This window comes from Pecten maximus, chromosome 5 (genome assembly GCF_902652985.1).
Source record: "Pecten maximus chromosome 5, xPecMax1.1, whole genome shotgun sequence".
NCBI classification, from domain to species: Eukaryota; Metazoa; Mollusca; class Bivalvia; order Pectinida; family Pectinidae; genus Pecten; species Pecten maximus.
Genome location: NC_047019.1, coordinates 30,334,159 through 30,354,366, shown reverse-complemented (window position 1 = coordinate 30,354,366; position 20,208 = coordinate 30,334,159). Strand labels below are relative to the sequence as shown.

The window sequence follows — 20,208 nt, the reverse complement described above, 5'->3', positions numbered from 1 at the left end:
ATACCTCAATTGGTCACATTTGCCCTAGAGCTAGGATACAATTGTCGGCAACCACAGAAGATCTGCTGTAGCCACTTGGTCACTGTATAGTGTATCTCAATAGGTTATAGGTCGGAGGGGTCTCTGTACAGTGTATCTGAATACGTTACAGGTCGGAAGGGTCACTTTACAGTGTATCTCAATACGTTACAGGTCAGAGGGGTCACTGTACAGTGTATCTCAATAGGTTACAGGTCGAAGGGGTCACTGTACAGTGTATCTCAATACATTACGGGCCGGAGGATTAAAACACAGCATTATAAGCAGTCATATTGTAGTCATACTCTAGAACCGTTCTGCGGGGATCATACATTGACTATACAGTGATCTTGCATTTATTCAAAGGCCATATTGCAGCTGCAGGTTTCCTGACTCCAAAAATTCAAAATAAACTGTAACGTATATGACCCAGGTGGGAATCCTGTAGCAGTGTATAATTGAGATTTTAGACTACACAGTCCCAACAGTCAATCTGACTGAGCCTTTACCTATTAACTTGTAGCTGAAGATCTGAATCATTAACTAGTAGGTTTTGTTTAATTACTAATTTGTAGTTAGAGTTATCAACAGGTAGGCACAGAGTTAATACTTGTAGTTGCAGTGTATTTTCGTGTAGTTACAGAAATAATAACTTGTAGTTACAGAGTTACTATTTGGTAGGCACGGAGTTACTAACTGGTGGGTACAGAGTTACTAACTGATAGGCACGGAGTTACTAACTTGTGGGTACAGAGTTACTAACTGATAGGCACAGGGTTACTTACTGATAGGTACAGAGTTACTAACTGATAGACACAGAGTTACTAACTGATAGGTACAGAGTTACTAACTGATAGACACAGAGTTACTAACTGATAGGTACAAAGTTACTAACTGGTGAGTACAGAATTACTAACTGATAGACACAGAGTTACTAACTGATAGACACAGAGTTACTAACTGATAGGTACAGAGTTACTAACTGGTAGATACAGAGTTACTAACTGGTGGGTACAGAGTTACTAACTGATAGACACATAGTTACTAACTGATAGAGACAGAGTTACTAACTGGTGGGTACAGAGTTACTAACTGATAGGTACAGAGTTACTAACTGATAGGTACAGAGTTACTAACTGATAGGTACAGAGTTACTAACTGGTAGGTACAGAGTTACAAACTGATAGGTACAGAGTTACTAACTGATAGGTACAGAGTTACTAACTGATAGGTACAGAGTTACTAACTGATAGGTACAGAGTTACTAACTGGTAGGTACAGAGTTACTACCTGATAGGTACAGAGTTACTAACTGATAGGTACAGAGTTACTAACCGATAGACACAGAGTTACTAACTGATAGGTACAGAGCTACTAACTGATAGGTACAGAGTTACTAACTGATAGACACAGAGTTACTAACTGATAGGTACAGAGTTACTAACTGATAGACACAGAGTTACTAACTGATAGACACAGAGTTACTAACTGGTAGGTACAGAGTTACTACCTGGTAGGTACAGAGTTACTAACTGATAGGTACAGAGTTACTAACTGATAGGTACAGAGTTACTAACTGATAGACACAGAGTTACTAACTGATAGGCACAGAGTTACTAACTGATAGGTACATAGTTACTAACTGATAGGTACATAGTTACTAACTGATAGACACAGAGTTACTAACTGATAGGCACAGAGTTACTAACTGATAGACACAGAGTTACTTACTGATAGACACAGAGTTACTTACTGATAGACACAGAGTTACTAACTGATAGACACAGAGTTACTAACTGGTAGGTACAGAGTTACTAACTGATAGACACAGAGTTACTAACTGATAGATACAGAGTTACTAACTGATAGGTACAGAGTTACTAACTGGTAGATACAGAGTTACTAACTGGTGGGTACAGAGTTACTAACTGATAGACACATAGTTACTAACTGATAGAGACAGAGTTACTAACTGGTGGGTACAGAGTTACTAACTGATAGGTACAGAGTTACTAACTGATAGGTACAGAGTTACTAACTGATAGGTACAGAGTTACTAACTGGTAGGTACAGAGTTACAAACTGATAGGTACAGAGTTACTAACTGATAGGTACAGAGTTACTAACTGATAGGCACAGGGTTACTTACTGATAGGTACAGAGTTACTAACTGATAGACACAGAGTTACTAACTGATAGGTACAGAGTTACTAACTGATAGACACAGAGTTACTAACTGATAGGTACAAAGTTACTAACTGGTGAGTACAGAATTACTAACTGATAGACACAGAGTTACTAACTGATAGACACAGAGTTACTAACTGATAGGTACAGAGTTACTAACTGGTAGATACAGAGTTACTAACTGGTGGGTACAGAGTTACTAACTGATAGACACAGAGTTACTAACTGATAGGTACAGAGTTACTAACTGGTGGGTACAGAGTTACTAACTGATAGGTACAGAGTTACTAACTGATAGGTACAGAGTTACTAACTGATAGGTACAGAGTTACTAACTGGTAGGTACAGAGTTACAAACTGATAGGTACAGAGTTACTAACTGATAGGTACAGAGTTACTAACTGATAGGTACAGAGTTACTAACTGGTAGGTACAGAGTTACTACCTGATAGGTACAGAGTTACTAACTGATAGGTACAGAGTTACTAACCGATAGACACAGAGTTACTAACTGATAGGTACAGAGCTACTAACTGATAGGTACAGAGTTACTAACTGATAGACACAGAGTTACTAACTGATAGAGACAGAGTTACTAACTGGTGGGTACAGAGTTACTAACTGATAGGTACAGAGTTACTAACTGATAGGTACAGAGTTACTAACTGATAGGTACAGAGTTACTAACTGGTAGGTACAGAGTTACAAACTGATAGGTACAGAGTTACTAACTGATAGGTACAGAGTTACTAACTGATAGGTACAGAGTTACTAACTGATAGGTACAGAGTTACTTACTGATAGGTACATAGTTACTAACTGATAGGTACATAGTTACTAACTGATAGACACAGAGTTACTAACTGATAGGCACAGAGTTACTAACTGATAGACACAGAGTTACTTACTGATAGACACAGAGTTACTTACTGATAGACACAGAGTTACTAACTGATAGACACAGAGTTACTAACTGGTAGGTACAGAGTTACTAACTGATAGACACAGAGTTACTAACTGATAGATACAGAGTTACTAACTGATAGGTACAGAGTTACTAACTGATAGATACAGAGTTACTAACTGATAGACACAGAGTTACTAACTGATAGACACAGAGTTACTAACTGATAGGCACAGAGTTACTAACTGATAGGTACAGAGTCACTAACTGATAGGCACAGAGTTACTAACTGATAGACACAGAGTTACTAACTGATAGACACAGAGTTACTAACTGTTAGGTACAGAGTTACTAACTGATAGACACAGAGTTACTAACTGATAGACACAGAGTTACTAACTGATAGACACAGAGTTACTTACTGATAGACACAGAGTTACTAACTGATGGACACAGAGTTACTTACTGATAGACACAGAGTTACTAACTGATAGACACAGAGTTACTAACTGATAGGTACAGAGTTACTAACTGGTAGGTACAGAGTTACTAACTGATAGGTACAGAGCTACTAACTGATAGAGACACTAGAGTTACTAACTGGTAGGTACAGAGTTACTAACTGATAGAGACACTAGAGTTACTAACTGGTAGGTTCTGGTAGCCTCAATTTCTATAGAAAATATATATAAAGAAAACATATGAACATTATGGTTGATTGATCTGTGTGAAATGTTCACCTAGTAGTAACAGCTTAGTGAATTAGACATGATGGTTGATCATATAGTGTCACTTAATTCGTCCGTCTCCCCACTAATTGGATGTAAGTATAGCTTTTATTGGTGCCAGGCTTCATTTGCTATAGAAAGCATCTGTGTGTAGAATTCTAGTAATTTAATGAAGAGGGGCATTGCCAGAGATGGACTTCGTCTGCTAAACACTAGTTATAACAGGCAGTAGTTTGTGTTGTACATAAACCCTTTGGCGGTGAATGAAGTGTGGCGTCATGACGTCATGTGATAACTTACTAATTTATATGACGTAATTGTAATGACAGGTTGATGTAACTGTCAGACGCTGGCCATCACAGATACACTTGATAATTACTTTAACATCTTATTTTTGTCTTCACAGGTCCTGCCGTCGGCAAGTTTGAAATTCTCCACATCGCCATAGGAGCCTCTATTTCATCATTTTTTTGCATCATTCTAGTCATTTGTGGACTCTACCATCGTCGTAAATTTCGACCAGATCGTAAACCTCCGGCGAATGACCATGTGGAAGTGCGGTATGTGGCTGCAGCTTCCTCGTGTAATACAACAGACCGTCTTTTAACAATGGACCAAAATGATGGGCGTACGACAATAGTAACATCACCACATCAAACGCCCAGTCATACAACCAATCAAATATCAAAATCATCCAACTCTGGTACACCAGGGACTCCCGTTAATCCTGGGACCCCCGTACAAGGTGGTACCCCAAATCAGACTCCTAACTTTTCAAATGCCAATCGGACTAGTAATCGTGCTCCTCGAATACAGAAGGTGTCCATAGTGTAGCAAAAGCTTATTTTTATACATCAAACCAAATACAACGCAAATAGATTGTAATTAATGTAATTGTCCCCCAAATAGATAGTAATTAATGTAACTGTCCCAAGGGGGGTTGGTATTCCAAGCTTTTTTTTCCATTTTTGGGATCATTCAGTATTTATGTAGGGGTATTCACAGACTCTGCAGCTGTGGAAATTGTAATCCCTTCCATTATGATACAAATATCATCATTCTGAGTCAGAATTAGAATTTTCAAACAGTTACTAATTTCTGTGATATATTCCTGTAATTAATATATCTGCAAAGAATTATTGTTATTATTATTATCTGTACAAAATTGTATATAGATGTTTTTGTTTATTTATTTTTTTTTTTTTTGGTTGTGTATATTTGATAGTTTAAACATTGTGTGAGTGATTACAGAATGGTGTTGGTCGAGGCTGTATATAGTGTGTACATGTGCTGGGTAGTTTGTCCTCCACTTCACCATCTTAGTGCTCATCTTTACATATCTCATCCATCCATCCTGTTCTGTATGTTAAAACTACATGTATATACATTGTATATGTATCTAGTGCTGGCCCTCGGTCTTCTATCTAAAGGCTTTGGTCCACTGTGAAGCCTATATCAAGAATATGTGTATATTGTTCATAGGTTTCTGATTTACTTAGTACTGAAGACCTCTTGTAGATAGGTTTCCAAAGTGTAGCAGCTGAAACATACTGACGTACTTAAAATACGCCTCTGCATGTATAGTTATCTCTGATGGGAACTAAGGAATAAAATCAAATAAACAGATGGTTCTTTTTTATAATTGTTTTATTTCTGTAGAAACTTGCCTATAAAGGGCACCTCATTGTATCATAAATGTGGTGAGTGTGACCTTGCATGGTCAATGGTCAATGTGGCCTTCGTCAGTGGTCAGTGTGACCTTGGTCAATGGTCAGTGTGACCTTGATCAATCAGTGAATATTTTGCTGCTGCTTGAATGCACCTGGAAGAAGACTGGAAGGACTATTGATCAACAGCCAGTATTCACTGGATTTACTGCCAGTCTTCACTTGATTTACTGCCAGTCGTCACTCGATTTACTGCCAGTCGTCACTCGATTTACTGCCAGTCTTCACTTGATTTACTGCCAGTCTTCACTTGATTTACTGCCAGTCGTCACTCGATTTACTGCCAGTCTTCAAATTAATTTATTATTATTATTTTCTCAAATTGCATTTGCCATATTTGTTTGTTTTATTTTGTTTTTTTTTTTAAAGATTTAATATTCTAAGATGTGCAGAAAGCAGTAAACGATAACGGATTGCAAAACATTATTAAATAATTAATTTGTTTTAAAATTTTGTATGAATGCTGTATAAAAGGTGACTATAGAGTTTGGTATGAATGCTGTATAAAAGGTGAGGACAAAGTTTGGTATGAATGCTGTACAAAAGGTGAAGACAAAGTTTGGTATGAATGCTGTATAAAAGGTGAGGACAAAGTTTGGTATGAATGCTGTATAAAAGGTGACTATAGAGTTTGGTATGAATGCTGTACAAAAGGTGACTATAGAGTTTGGTATGAATGCTGTACAAAAGGTGAGGACAAAGTTTGGTATGAATGCTGTACAAAAGGTGAGGACAAAGTTTGGTATGAATGCTGTACAAAAGGTGAGGACAAAGTTAGGTATGAATGCTGTATAAAAAGTGAAGACAAAGTTTGGTATGAATGCTGTATAAAAAGTGAAGACAAAGTTTGGTATGAATGCTGTATAAAAGGTGAAGACAAAGTTTGGTATGAATGCTGTATAAAAGGTGAGGACAAAGTTTGGTATGAATGCTGTATAAAAGGTGAAGACAAAGTTTGGTATGAATGCTGTACAAAAGGTGACTATAGAGTTTGGTATGAATGCTGTATAAAAGGTGAAGACAAAGTTTGGTATGAATGCTGTATAAAAGGTGAAGACAAAGTTTGGTATGAATGCTGTACAAAAGGTGACTATAGAGTTTGGTATGAATGCTGTATAAAAGGTGAATACAAAGTTTGGTATGAATGCTGTACAAAAGGTGACTATAGAGTTTGGTATGAATGCTGTATAAAAGGTGAAGACAAAGTTTGGTATGAATGCTGTATAAAAGGTGAAGACAAAGTTTGGTATGAATGCTGTATAAAAGGTGAAGACAAAGTTTGGTATGAATGCTGTATAAAAGGTGAAGACAAAGTTTGGTATGAATGCTGTATAAAAGGTGAAGACAAAGTTTGGTATGAATGCTGTATAAAAGGTGAAGACAAAGTTTGGTATGAATGCTGTACAAAAGGTGAAGACAAAGTTTGGTATGAATGCTGTATAAAAGGTGAATATAGAGTTTGGTATGAATGCTGTACAAAAGGTGAGGACAAAGTTTGGTATGAATGCTGTACAAAAGGTGAAGACAAAGTTTGGTATGAATGCTGTATAAAAGGTGAAGACAAAGTTTGGTATGAATGCTGTACAAAAGGTGAAGACAAAGTTTGGTATGAATGCTGTATAAAAGGTGAATATAGAGTTTGGTATGAATGCTGTACAAAAGGTGAGGACAAAGTTTGGTATGAATGCTGTACAAAAGGTGAAGACAAAGTTTGGTATGAATGCTGTATAAAAGGTGAGGACAAAGTTTGGTATGAATGCTGTATAAAAGGTGAAGACAAAGTTTGGTATGAATGCTGTATAAAAGGTGAGGACAAAGTTTGGTATGAATGCTGTATAAAAGGTGAAGACAAAGTTTGGTATGAATGCTGTATTAAAGGTGAGGACAAAGTTTGGTATGAATGCTGTATAAAAGGTGAGGACAAAGTTTGGTATGAATGCTGTACAAAAGGTGAAGACAAAGTTTGGTATGAATGCTGTATAAAAACATTTAAAACTATCACCTATGTCAATTTTTGAAATACAAAAAATCTTGTACAGGATATGTAAATATGAATTTTCTCATAAAAAATTGTCTTTTGTGTCACAAAGGGATTTACACCCCTTCATCATCTCTGTGTATTTCATACTTTAGATTTTAAGAAATTAGTCTATTTTAAGTCAAAAAAAAAAATATGAATCTGAGAAAGATTGCTGATCATATTAAGTGTGAATATACCATTCAACTTTGAAAAATCATTTCTTTTTGTATCTTATTATGTACACTTTATATTTCATTGAAAAATACACGGCAATATCACAAAATATTCATGATTTCTAATTCTCATTTTAAGCCATTTTCATTCTGAGTTGGTCAAATGACATTTTGGATCATTTAGTATTTCTATCTAGTGTCATCACTGCCATTATAAACTCATGGTTTATAAATTGACATTTCTTAACTGTAGTTTTGTAGGGGCCAATATCATTCAATGAACCATTTGGTCATGTATGGTTGAATATTTTGTGACTTTTTCAATAAGGGTTTTTTTTCTTTTTCTTTTTTTGAGAGAGAGAACTGTCAGGTTTTATTCAGTTTTTGTCTCGCCTGCAACAAAGTCACGAAGCGAGAGGTTGGTGTTACTGATCTGCTGGCAGAGGCCCCAGCATTGTCAACATTTAACTTTAAAGTTTTCTGTTTTCTGTATATAGTTTAACTACATATTGGACATGTCAACACACTCTTCATTTATGGAATATCATTCAGAATTTTTGGTCCATTGACTCGGGAAATTTTTGGTCCATTGACTCGGGAAATTAGGGATGCTGGCAATCTCGGCTTAAAACTGTCAGATAATCCACTGACTCCTTATCTTAAGTCAAGGACCTAGTGTTTCCCCTTGATGTAAAAATATGTCGTAGCCTTCTCTCAAAATAATCGAAGCCGTAGACATTTTCAGATTTTGACAGCACGCAAAATAACTACATGACAACAAAGATCGCTACTTTATTGGTAGATATAATACTTTTCCATGATTGTAACGAGAATGTAAAAAACGATATGAATTACAAGTTCAAAATCTTTTAAAAAATCACGCAATTAAATATAAACCAAATCGTGAATACGTATCAATCGACGTTACTCACGTGTGTGTTTATAGAGCCATCTTGGATAAGATATGGTCATGTGATCATGATCTGTGTTACTAAAATTAGAATACTCGGTCTTCTGTTTGTGTTAAAAATCCGAATTATTAGCTAGTTTTCCCGATAAAGTATCAACAGAAATAAAATGAAACATACATATAAAACCATGCAAGTAGTTTTGGAACCGTGTCTTTGATAGATGGTGGAGATTTGATCATAAAAGCTAGCGAGTTGGCAGACACTGCCGCGCCGCTGACGTGATACACCAGTGGTTCATTTAATTAATCAAACGTATCGTTGTTTCTGTGTTTTTAATTCACGAAAATGTTAACCATTTGTACAAAACGTCAATATAAATACATATTGCAAACTGTCCTGAACATTCCCAGCTTTATTACACAGGACAAAAAACTAGATTCGTTATATATTTTTTCGGGAATCAGTTGTTTACTCGCTCCCGTCTGACCGGAAGTTCTCGAGAGCAGAAGTTTAAAACAAGTTGGACATTATACGTAAATTTAGACATCTAAAGTTGTGTTACGTATTGCTAATTTCATGATTTATTGCCAAACATTATCTCATTCAAGTAAGAATCAGTCATGATTATTTAAATCGCTGTATCATCACTTCAAAAAAATGCAGAAAAAAATCTACTTCCGTGATGCATTAATGCATCATTCGGCCCCGGCACGGTGATGCATTAATGCATCATTCGGCCCCGGCCCGGTGATGCATTAATGCATCATCAGGGCTTAAAGGGTTAAACTAATCCTCAATAATGAGGCAATGTTTAACTGACTCAATAGTGATTCAATGTTTCTGTAATTGTGGGTCAGTAATGAGTCATTGTGTCTGTAAAATTAAACTGGGTTACTAATGAGTCAATGTCTCAATAAGAATAAATTGGTTCAATAATGAGTCAATGTCTCAGTAAGATTAAACTGGGTCAATAATGAGTCAATGTCTCAGTAAGATTTTAAAACTGGGTCAATAATGAGTCAATGTCTCAGTAAGATTTTAAAACTGGGTCAATAATGAGTCGATGTCTCAGTAAGATTAAACTGGGTCAATAATGAGTCGATGTCTCCGTAAGATTAAACTGGGTCAATAATGAGTCAATGTCTCAGTAAGATTAAACTGGGTCAATAATGAGTCAATGTCTCAGTAAGATTTTAAAATTGGGTCAATAATGAGTCAATGTCTCAGTAAGATTAAACTGGGTCAATAATGAGTCAATGTCTCAATAAGATTAAACTGGGTCAATAATGAGTCAATGTCTCAATAAGATTAAACTGGGTCAATAATGAGTCAATGTCTCAGTAAGATTTTAAAATTGGGTCAATAATGGGTCAATGTCTCAGTAAGATTAAACTGGGTCAAAAATGAGTCAATGTCTCAGTAAGATTAAACTGGGTCAATAATGAGTCAATGTCTCAATAAGATTAAACTGGGTCAATAATGAGTCAATGTCTCAGTAAGATTTTAAAATTGGGTCAATAATGAGTCAATGTCTCAGTAAGATTAAAATGGGTCAATAATGAGTCAATGTCTCAGTAAGATTAAAATGGGTCAATAATGAGTCAATGTCTCAGTGAGATTAAACTGGGTCAATGTAGATGAGTCAATGTATGTGAAAATAAACGACACAATTGGTTTAAGTCAAATTCTGATGTTACCCATGAAATACCAATTTTTTGCACTTCCCAATAAGATATGAACTATTGTGTCCTAACAATACCTTACAGGATCTCCATTTACGTAATTGTTAGTGATCAAATTGAATTTTCTCCAACAACAAGAAAATAAAAGCATAATGACATTAGTGTTAATGGGACATGATACCTGACAACTGTGTGGTGTTTTCTGGAGTTTAACATGGACTTCCTCTCCGATAGCTCCCAGCCCAATAGTTATCTAATCAACACCTATAATACTAGGTGAACTTTACAGTACCACAACGTTTAACTGCTGTACCTGATCAACCTATCCTGCTCCTTAATAAAGCAACATCTTAATATGTGTGTGTGAAACTAAACCAAAGTAGTCACACAGTGACTGAAACAATGATAGGAAATTAGACACAGTTAGAAATCTGAACCAAGATATAACTAAATCCTACACAGTTATCAGCAGCAATAAATGTTGGGTCTAGATCCCTTAATAACATGGGGCAAATTATGTTTTTACTGTACCTAGTAAAACATTGATTCAAAGAATAAAAGATGTATAATTTTCCATTAGATTTGAGTCATCATTTAGGTACATGTTAATTTTTAAGTATCTGTATGGAATTTTGTTTGTGATGAAAGATGATAAAACTAATTAACAGAATCCTTTCGTTAGTTATTATAAACTTAATAAGTTTATAACAGTTGATTGTGTATGCTATTACAGATTTTCTCCTCAATGAAGACATTTATAACCATCATGTCTACTTTGTCTTTACTTTGTTTCCTGAAAATTAATAACAACAATATAGAGTTTATACCAGATCATTATACATTTTTGAAACATTAATCACCACAGTCTAATTATTTTCCTAGAATGGATGTTTCAGAAACCCAACAACATGCCTACTGTACATAGAATCACCCAGTCATTTGTAAAACCATTTGTAACACCATTTGTAACACCATTTGAACACCATTTGAGAACATCATGCTACACATATTTGCAGCATACATGTAAGCTGTTCTCCGTATCTTGCCTCGGTCCATTTTGTCAATTTTTATACTATCTTCTTTAAACCACAGGCCCCTTGGGCCTATTGTACTTCTTTAGGAAGCCAGTGGCAGCATCATGCATTGTTTCATTAAAATTTCATTTATTTCAGTTTTAGAATTAAGTCATTTTCACAAAGTTATTCAGAGAATTGAGTGTTGTAATATATGAGCTGCCCCTGGTTAACAAAAGACAGCGGACTGGGAAATGGTTATTTTTCTCATTGATTGATCACACAACTATTTGTAATAAATGCTGATTTTTATGATGCAATTTGAATGTGGGATATGTACATGTTGTAGCTGACCATGATGTAGTATTGATGTTGAAAGTGTCATGATATTTTAGTAAATGTTGATGGATCATTTGTACATTCATGTCCCTAATATGAAATGTGATTTTACTCACTATTACAAAACCAAGCATCACTTAATTATATTCCCTTCATATTTATACTCAACCTAATTACCTCCCTTTTATTGAATTTCTTCAGCTGAAACTTTCTGCAATAAATATATCATCATTGATTTTTTCTTTCTTTAATAGTCGGGTTAAATCATTGGTCTAAACACTAGTGATATCTAAGACTGTGGTTTACATGCCCTGCTGACAATATATACCAATAAGTTGTTTGTTGGATTTCTAGGCCAAGTGATGACATCTCCTGTATCTTGACTGTTGCATCTTGTCTGTTATGTTGAGCTTTTCTCTGAACTAGAATTATGTGACAGCTGTAGGTGGTATAACAAGGGATGGCTGGACAACTGCATGTGTTGATGGTAGAGAGGATAACATTTCAGTATTGTAGTCGACCAGTCACTTGTGACTGTTGTATCTGTAGTCTCTCTCGAGAAGATCAATACAAAATGTATTTATAAAATAGTGAATGTTTATTCAGTGGATATAACCTAATTTCCTAAATACCTAAAATATACACTGAGATCAATGTACATGTGTACACCAGATGTATATATATATATACATAGGTTACATGTTCATTGTATATCTGATGTGTCACTTTACATTGTATATATGATGTGTCACTTTACAATGTATATCTGATGTGTCACTATACATTGTATATCTGATGTGTCACTATACAATGTATATCTGATGTGTCACTATACATTGTATATCTGATGTGTCACTTTACAATGTATATATGATGTGTCACTATACATTGTATATATGATGTGTCACTATACATTGTATATCTGATGTGTCACTATACACATTGTATATCTGATGTGTCACTATACATTGTATATCTGATGTGTCACTATACACATTGTATATCTGATGTGTCACTATATACATTGTATATCTGATGTGTCACTATACACATTGTATATCTGATGTGTCACTATACACATTGTATATCTGATGTGTCACTATACATTGTATATCTGATGTGTCACTATACATTGTATATCTGATGTGTCACTATACATTGTATATCTGATGTGTCACTATACACATTGTATATCTGGTGTGTCACTATACATTGTATATCTGATGTGTCACTATACACATTGTATATCTGATGTGTCACTATACATATTGTATATCTGATGTGTCACTTTATATACACATTGTATATCTGATGTGTCACTATACATTGTATATCTGATGTGTCACTATACATTGTATATCTGATGTGTCACTATACACATTGTATATCTGATGTGTCACTATACACATTGTATATCTGATGTGTCACTATACATATTGTATATCTGATGTGTCACTTTATATACACATTGTATATCTGATGTGTCACTATACATTGTATATCTGATGTGTCATTATACATTGTATATCTGGTGTGTCACTATACACATTGTATATATGATGTGTCACTATACACATTGTATATATGATGTGTCACTATACACATTGTATATATGATGTGTCACTATATACATTGTATATCTGATGTGTCACTTTACACATTGTATATCTGATGTGTCACTATACACATTGTATATCTGATGTGTCACTTTACACATTGTATATCTGATGTGTCACTATACACATTGTATATCTGATGTGTCACTTTACACATTGTATATCTGATGTGTCACTTTAACATTGTATATAAAATGTGTCACTTGATACATTATATCTGTCACTATATGCATGCATACAGTGCTACACACACTTAAAACTATATGTGTTATTGTTTGGATTTCCTAAAGACAAATGTTTTTATAGTTAAGAGTATACCTACGTTTATTGTTTGATATTTCTGCAATAGTGTGTGCTCAGTCAGTAGGATTTGTTAGTGTGTTAACATGAACAACAGTTGTGTTAGTTGACAGGTATCAACATGATTCTTAAATGCTTGGCTTAGGTGACAGGTGTCAAGGTGATGGAAGGCTGTAAAAGTTTTGTCATGATGTAACCATGCAGACCAAAAAGGCTGAGTCAGTTATCAGTTTGTCAGTATATAGTAAGCTAAATCACTGTTTTTTGATGTTTTCAGAAAGGTATCCTGTCTAGTGTGTATTTGTTTATTTCTAAACAGGGAGCCGGAGATAATTGCTCTCAAATGCCCATGAATGTAGGAGAGGGGAATTTTCCCTTTGGAGGTTAACCCTCTGAAATTCTGGGTATGATATCCAGTCTGAAAAACCTTCTATTAAAATTTCATTATCAACACACTTTGGCAGGAAATCCAGAACTTTTATTGTGTAAGTAAGAAATATGCATACAACCTAGGATTTAAAGGATGTACAGTACCTTGTCGACCCTCTACAACAGTCTGTATAGTCTGGATCAGAATACCCTTTATTACATCCTAATGTAGCCAGGACACTGCTAGGACTACCAGTGGATGTTTTTGTAGGCGTAAAGTGCTACCTAGCTTAACGAACGTGTACAATGTAGTCCTGTGTAATGTTACATCACCATGGTACTGTGTAATGTTACATCGCCATGGTACTGTGTAATGTTACATCGCTATGGTACTGTGTAATGTTACATCACCATGGTACTGTGTAATGTTACATCATCATACAATGTTACATCACCATGGTACTGTGTAGTGTTACATCACCATGGTACTGTGTAATGTTACATCGCCATGATACTGTGTAATGTTACATCACCATGGTACTATGTAATGTTACATCACCATGGTACTGTGTAATGTTACATTGCCATGGTACTGTGTGAGAGTACAATAGTTCAGCATATAAAAGGTAAGTTTGTAATAGAAAGGAGTAATAAAAAAATTCTTATCCACAATGGAATTGCAATTAGTAAATTGTATTGGCAATCTCTCACTCCATAAGGAGACACCTAACCACTAAACTAAAGGGCAATTCCTCCTAGCCTGAGATAATAAGGTACTTTTACACTTCCCCCGGCCACAAGGTCATTGCTCCTGACAGCAATACAAACCCCTTAGCTCATGTTGTTTAATGAAATACCAATGACCTTTGACTCTCATGCAGATATCGTAACACAAGGTTTAGAGGAAATTCCCACCAGTCAAAAAGAAGACATTCTCTTTCCTCTTTTACAATACTGTTTGTTGAATGTTGCCATGGTAATTATCGTGATTGGTGACCATGGTAATACATTATGCTGTAATCATGGTAACACCTCATTCTGCATGTTATGTCAGCATAAGATTGGTTGTCATGGTTAAGGGTAAGTGTGTAATTAGATTTACATTGTAATGTATATATAACAATTTGTTTATATGGTTATGTACTTTCTTTGATCGGTTGTCATGGTAATGTACATTGTATGATTGGTTGTCATGGTAATGTACATTGTATGATTGGTTGTCATGGTAATGTACATTGTATGATTGGTTGTCATGGTAATGTACATTGTATGATTGGTTGTCATGGTAATGTACATTGTATGATTGGTTGTCATAGTAATGTACATTGTATGATCGGTTGTCATAGTAATGTACATTGAATGATTGGTTGTCATGGTAATGTACACTGTATGATGATTGTCATGGTAATGTACATTTTATGATTGGTTGTCATAATAATGTACATTGTTTGGTTGGTAGTCATGGTAATGTACAATGTTTGGTTGGTTGTCATGGTAATTACATTGTTTGGTTGGTTGTCATGGTAATGTTATGACAGAGTGGCTGATGTTTACTTGTGTACAAGTGGTACAATGACATAAATAAACCATGTGAATATACAGAATCTGTTTACTTTGTTTTTCCATAGGTAAATGATATTGTTTCCTGTATAATCAATAACCGCTGTAAACCTTTGTGTGTAGGGTGTTTTTTTTTTACAAATGAAGTAAAATTCAAAAACATCTTAAAATAGTTTTATTGAATCCTGAATATATTTTGTCATCAAAACTTGGTAAATTCACATATGTATAATGTAATGACAACAGTGGTCTCATAAAATCACACAGGTATGATACCATGCAACATGGTCTGATGAAGAAAGGTATGGTCCGAGTTACACTTGTGACAATGTGACATTATCTAGGAGGAACCACAGGTACCTGCTTCTAGAAAAAATATTAGACCCTACTCCTACTATATCAACAAGGTGTAACACTTGAAGATCTACAATACATCTACTGTGGAACGGAAGTAGACCTGATTGGTCAACAATTATAGTTAGTATTGTTTATTGAGCTGTAGACCTATCTGGTCTATTTCTGTTCCACAGTCGATGCATCGTAGATCTTCGAGTGTTACACCTTGTTGATATAGTAGGAGCAGGGTCTAATATTTTTTTCTATCAATACTAACCAGAAGCAGGCGCCTATGGAGGAACACAGCATTATGTTTGGGTTCGTTAAAAGCATACATAATATATACAAAGACTAAAACTAGAGAACATGATTTTCACTTAATTAATAAATACTCCAAACTGAACATCTACATTAATGAAAATAAAGTCTTCATCGTTAGTGTAATACACCAAACTGAACATCTACATTGATGTATATAAAATCTTCATCGTTAGTGTAATACACCAAACTGAACATCTACATCAATGTATATAAAATCTTCATCATAAGTGTAATACACCAAAATGAACATCTACATTAATGTATATAAAATCTTCATCGTTAGTGCAATACACCAAACTGAACATCTACATTGATGTATATAAAATCTTCATCGTTTGTGTAATACACCAAACTGAACATCTACATTGATGTATATAAAATCTTCATCGTTAGTGTAATACACCAAAGCGTACATCTATATTGATGTATATAAAATCTTCATCGTTTGTGTAATACACCAAAGCGTACATCTATATTGATGTATATAAAATCTTCATCGTTGGTGTAATACACCAAAGCGTACATCTACATTGATGTATATAAAATCTTCATCGTTAGTGTAATACACCAAAGCGTACATCTATATTGATGTATATAAAATCTTCATCGTTGGTGTAATACACCAAAGCGTACATCTACATTAATGTATATAAAATCTTCATCGTTAGTGTAATACACCAAACTGAACATCTACATTAATTAGCAGTGTAATACACCAAAGCGGTATATAAAATCTTCATCGTTAGTGTAGTACACCAAAGCGGTATATAAAATCTTCATTAGCAGTATAATACACCAAAGCGGTATATAAAATCTTCATTAGCAGTGTTATACACCAAACTGAACATCTATATTGATGTATATAAAATCTTCATCGTTAGTGTAATACACCAAACTGAACATCTACATTAATGTATATATATTGTGATGTAGTTTATAAGAAAAAGTTATACATCAACAATATTTCTTAATTAAAACTTAAATCAAGTTTATAAGAGGAAAAAAAGATATACCAAACAAATTAAATTGTATTATAAAATAGTACACTGTATATAAAATTGAACATTTTCTTCATTTCCTGTGTTTGATTTTCACGCAATATTAGATAAAGGTACACAATACAACAAGAACTCCATGGAAGTTGATGTGTCGCCTGTACAGAAAGTTAGGCGATTACAAGAGTTATCACAAGGAAACAAATTTACTATTTTTAGTAATAGTGACCTTAGACCTTTGGCCTTTGGACCTGAAAAGCAATCCCAATCAAGCACTTTTGGTAAGGAAGATCTGCATAAAGTTTGAATTTGATTAGCTCAAAGGAACTTGAGTTATCGCACGGAAACACATATTCTATTTATAGCAGCAGTGACTTTTGACATTTAACCTCTGGGACCTGAAATGGAATTCGAAGCAACCTAGAGTTATGGCACAGAAACAAATTTCAATTTTTAGTAACAGTGACCTTGACCTTTGACCCGAAAAGTAGTCCCATGTAAGCCCCTTTGGTAAGGAAGGTCAGTATTAAGTTTCAGCTTGATCAGCCCAAGGAAACTTGATTTATCACATGGAAACACATATTCTATATATAGTAACAGTGACTTTGACATTTAACCTCCTGACCTGAAATGCAATCCCAAGCAAACTTGAGTTATGGCAGGGAAAATAATTTTCTATTCTTAGTAACAGTGAACTTGAACTTTGACCTTCAGGTCTGAAAAGCAATCCTATGTAAGCCCTTTTGGTAAGGAAGGCCTGTATGAAGTTTGGGTTTCATCAGCCCAAGGAGAGTTCAGTTATCGCACGGAAACATCTTATGCATATGACGCTGATGCCGACATTGTGAACCCTACATGTCTCCTGCTTTTGCAGGTGACACAAAAACAGAAGGTGATCTATTCTGGTACACAATACAAAAACAGACAAATCTAGTTTCAATTTAAGGCAACATACATGTAGTCAATAATTGTATATTATCTATCCAGCAATAGGTCCATGCCTGATAATAAACTCATTGTCCTGCAATAAGCCCAAACCTATTTTAAGCCAGTTTATATTTTGACCCCATGGGCCCATTTTAGGATAAATAATGTGTTGATAATCAAATGATTTATCAAAAAAAAGTTTGCTGGATTTCAAGATCGTATGAGAAATACCTCTTGTAGTGACAAAAAGTGACACTTTTACAAAACCAACACCTTGTATAGCAGGTGTTAATAGAAACATTTTGTAAAACTTTATTGGGTAAAATAGTGACACCCTTACAATACTGACACACCTAGGATACAGAATACACTGTTTGTAGCTCTCTATTGGGTTAGTGATTACTTATAGTGGCACCCTTAACACAAAACACCTTGTATGGTGGGGTGTCAATACAAACACTTTTTGTAGAACTATTTGGCAAGTGTTCAAAAAACACTGACACCCTTAGAACATACACCCTGAATGGCCGAGTATCAGTCCTGAATGGCCGAGTATCAGTACTGTATATGTACTGATAGTACTATATGGTTTGGCAGCACACATTTTTTATACAGGAAAACTTAACGCATGAAAGGAGATATCACAGACATCAGATGATCTTAATACTATATATTTCATAGTAATACATATATGTATTGGATAAATAAATTTCTACAACACCCATATCTTTCCATTATCCCTAAATAACACCCATCAAATAATTCTCCATAACAGTCATATCTCTCCATTATCCCTACATAACATCCATCAAATAATTCTCTTTAACACCCATATCTCTCCATTTGTCCTACATAACACCCATCAAATAATTCTCCACAACATCCATATCTCTCCATTCGTCCTACATAACACCCATATCTCTACATTATCCCTACATAACACCCATCAAATAATTCTCCACAACATCCATATCTCAAAATTATCCCTACATAACACCCATCAAATAATTCTCAACAATATTCATCCCCGCAGTCTCCCTAGTACCCATCAAATACTGGGAAAATTTCTGCAATTTTCCCATATGATTATGGCAGATTAAATCAGGTAAAAAATATGAATTCATCTTTGTAAAAATATCTATATAATCAAAATTAATGAAAAGATCCACATCATCATTTAAATACATTTGAGTCACTTTGTTTAGTAGGAACTCTAAAACAGTGCTGATGTTTGGCCACACTTTTAGAATGAACAGAATATCAAAAATTTTACAAGAATATATCAACGGTATCAATAAATATACCAGCCCTGTTCTCATGGAAGCCTAGGATCATTTAGTAAAATGTTAACAATTCAGTATTAATAACTAGTTTTTAAAATATTACAAAATATAAAGGATCTTAAAGAGTTGTTTTTTTTAATTTTACCAACAAAGCTGCAGAGAGTTTCATAAAATATTTTTATGGAATGGATATTGGGATTTCTACATATAACATCATTTCGAGCCTAGACTAATTCTTGATACAATGAAAGCATAGATATCAAAACTATTCCATCTTTTTGTAGTGCAGAGTTATAAAAACATAAAAAGTACAAAACATATTCGCCTTGTTTTAAATTCGCCCTAAATGGTTTTCAAGAAATACCGGTATACTTTTCCTCGTTTGTAAAATCGAATAATTCCATTTGGAATTTTCTATACAGTTACACTCGGGACTTATCAAGTTTCCCAATGGTCTTACCAGCATGAGATGTGAAATGTAATCAGGTGTGAAATAACGTTTACCTGTGCTCAGATTTTCTTTTAGTCCCTACTGATTCAAGTAGTATCGGGTATGCATGGGTGATTTTAAGCAAACACGATCAATTGTAAGTTCACCGCGTCCGCGTGTCATGACTAATGACTGACCAGTGTTTTCTCTTGTTCACATGTAAATACATGTACATAAAAGGAAGCCACAATTAAGCGACAGTGAACTCATAAAATTAATCTTTTCCATGGCAGGAATTTGATGCCAATCTCTATTTCATTTTTATCATGACCAGACTACATAATTTAAAAAAGAAATGACCGAATTTTT

At 34.7% G+C, this 20,208-nt stretch overlaps 1 protein-coding gene across 1 annotated transcript in view; it reads left to right on the top strand.

Annotated features, from left to right (window-relative positions):
* The window catches only part of LOC117328404 (tolloid-like protein 2), a 90,115-nt gene extending 84,057 nt beyond the window's left edge, over window positions 1–6,058 (top strand). Inside the window, exon 15 of the mRNA XM_033885933.1 lies at window positions 4,244–6,058. Coding sequence (XP_033741824.1) covers window positions 4,244–4,671 — 428 coding nt within the window. The 3' untranslated portion in view covers window positions 4,672–6,058. The remainder of the gene's footprint in view (window positions 1–4,243) is intronic.
* The last annotated feature ends 14,150 nt before the right edge of the window (window positions 6,059–20,208 follow it).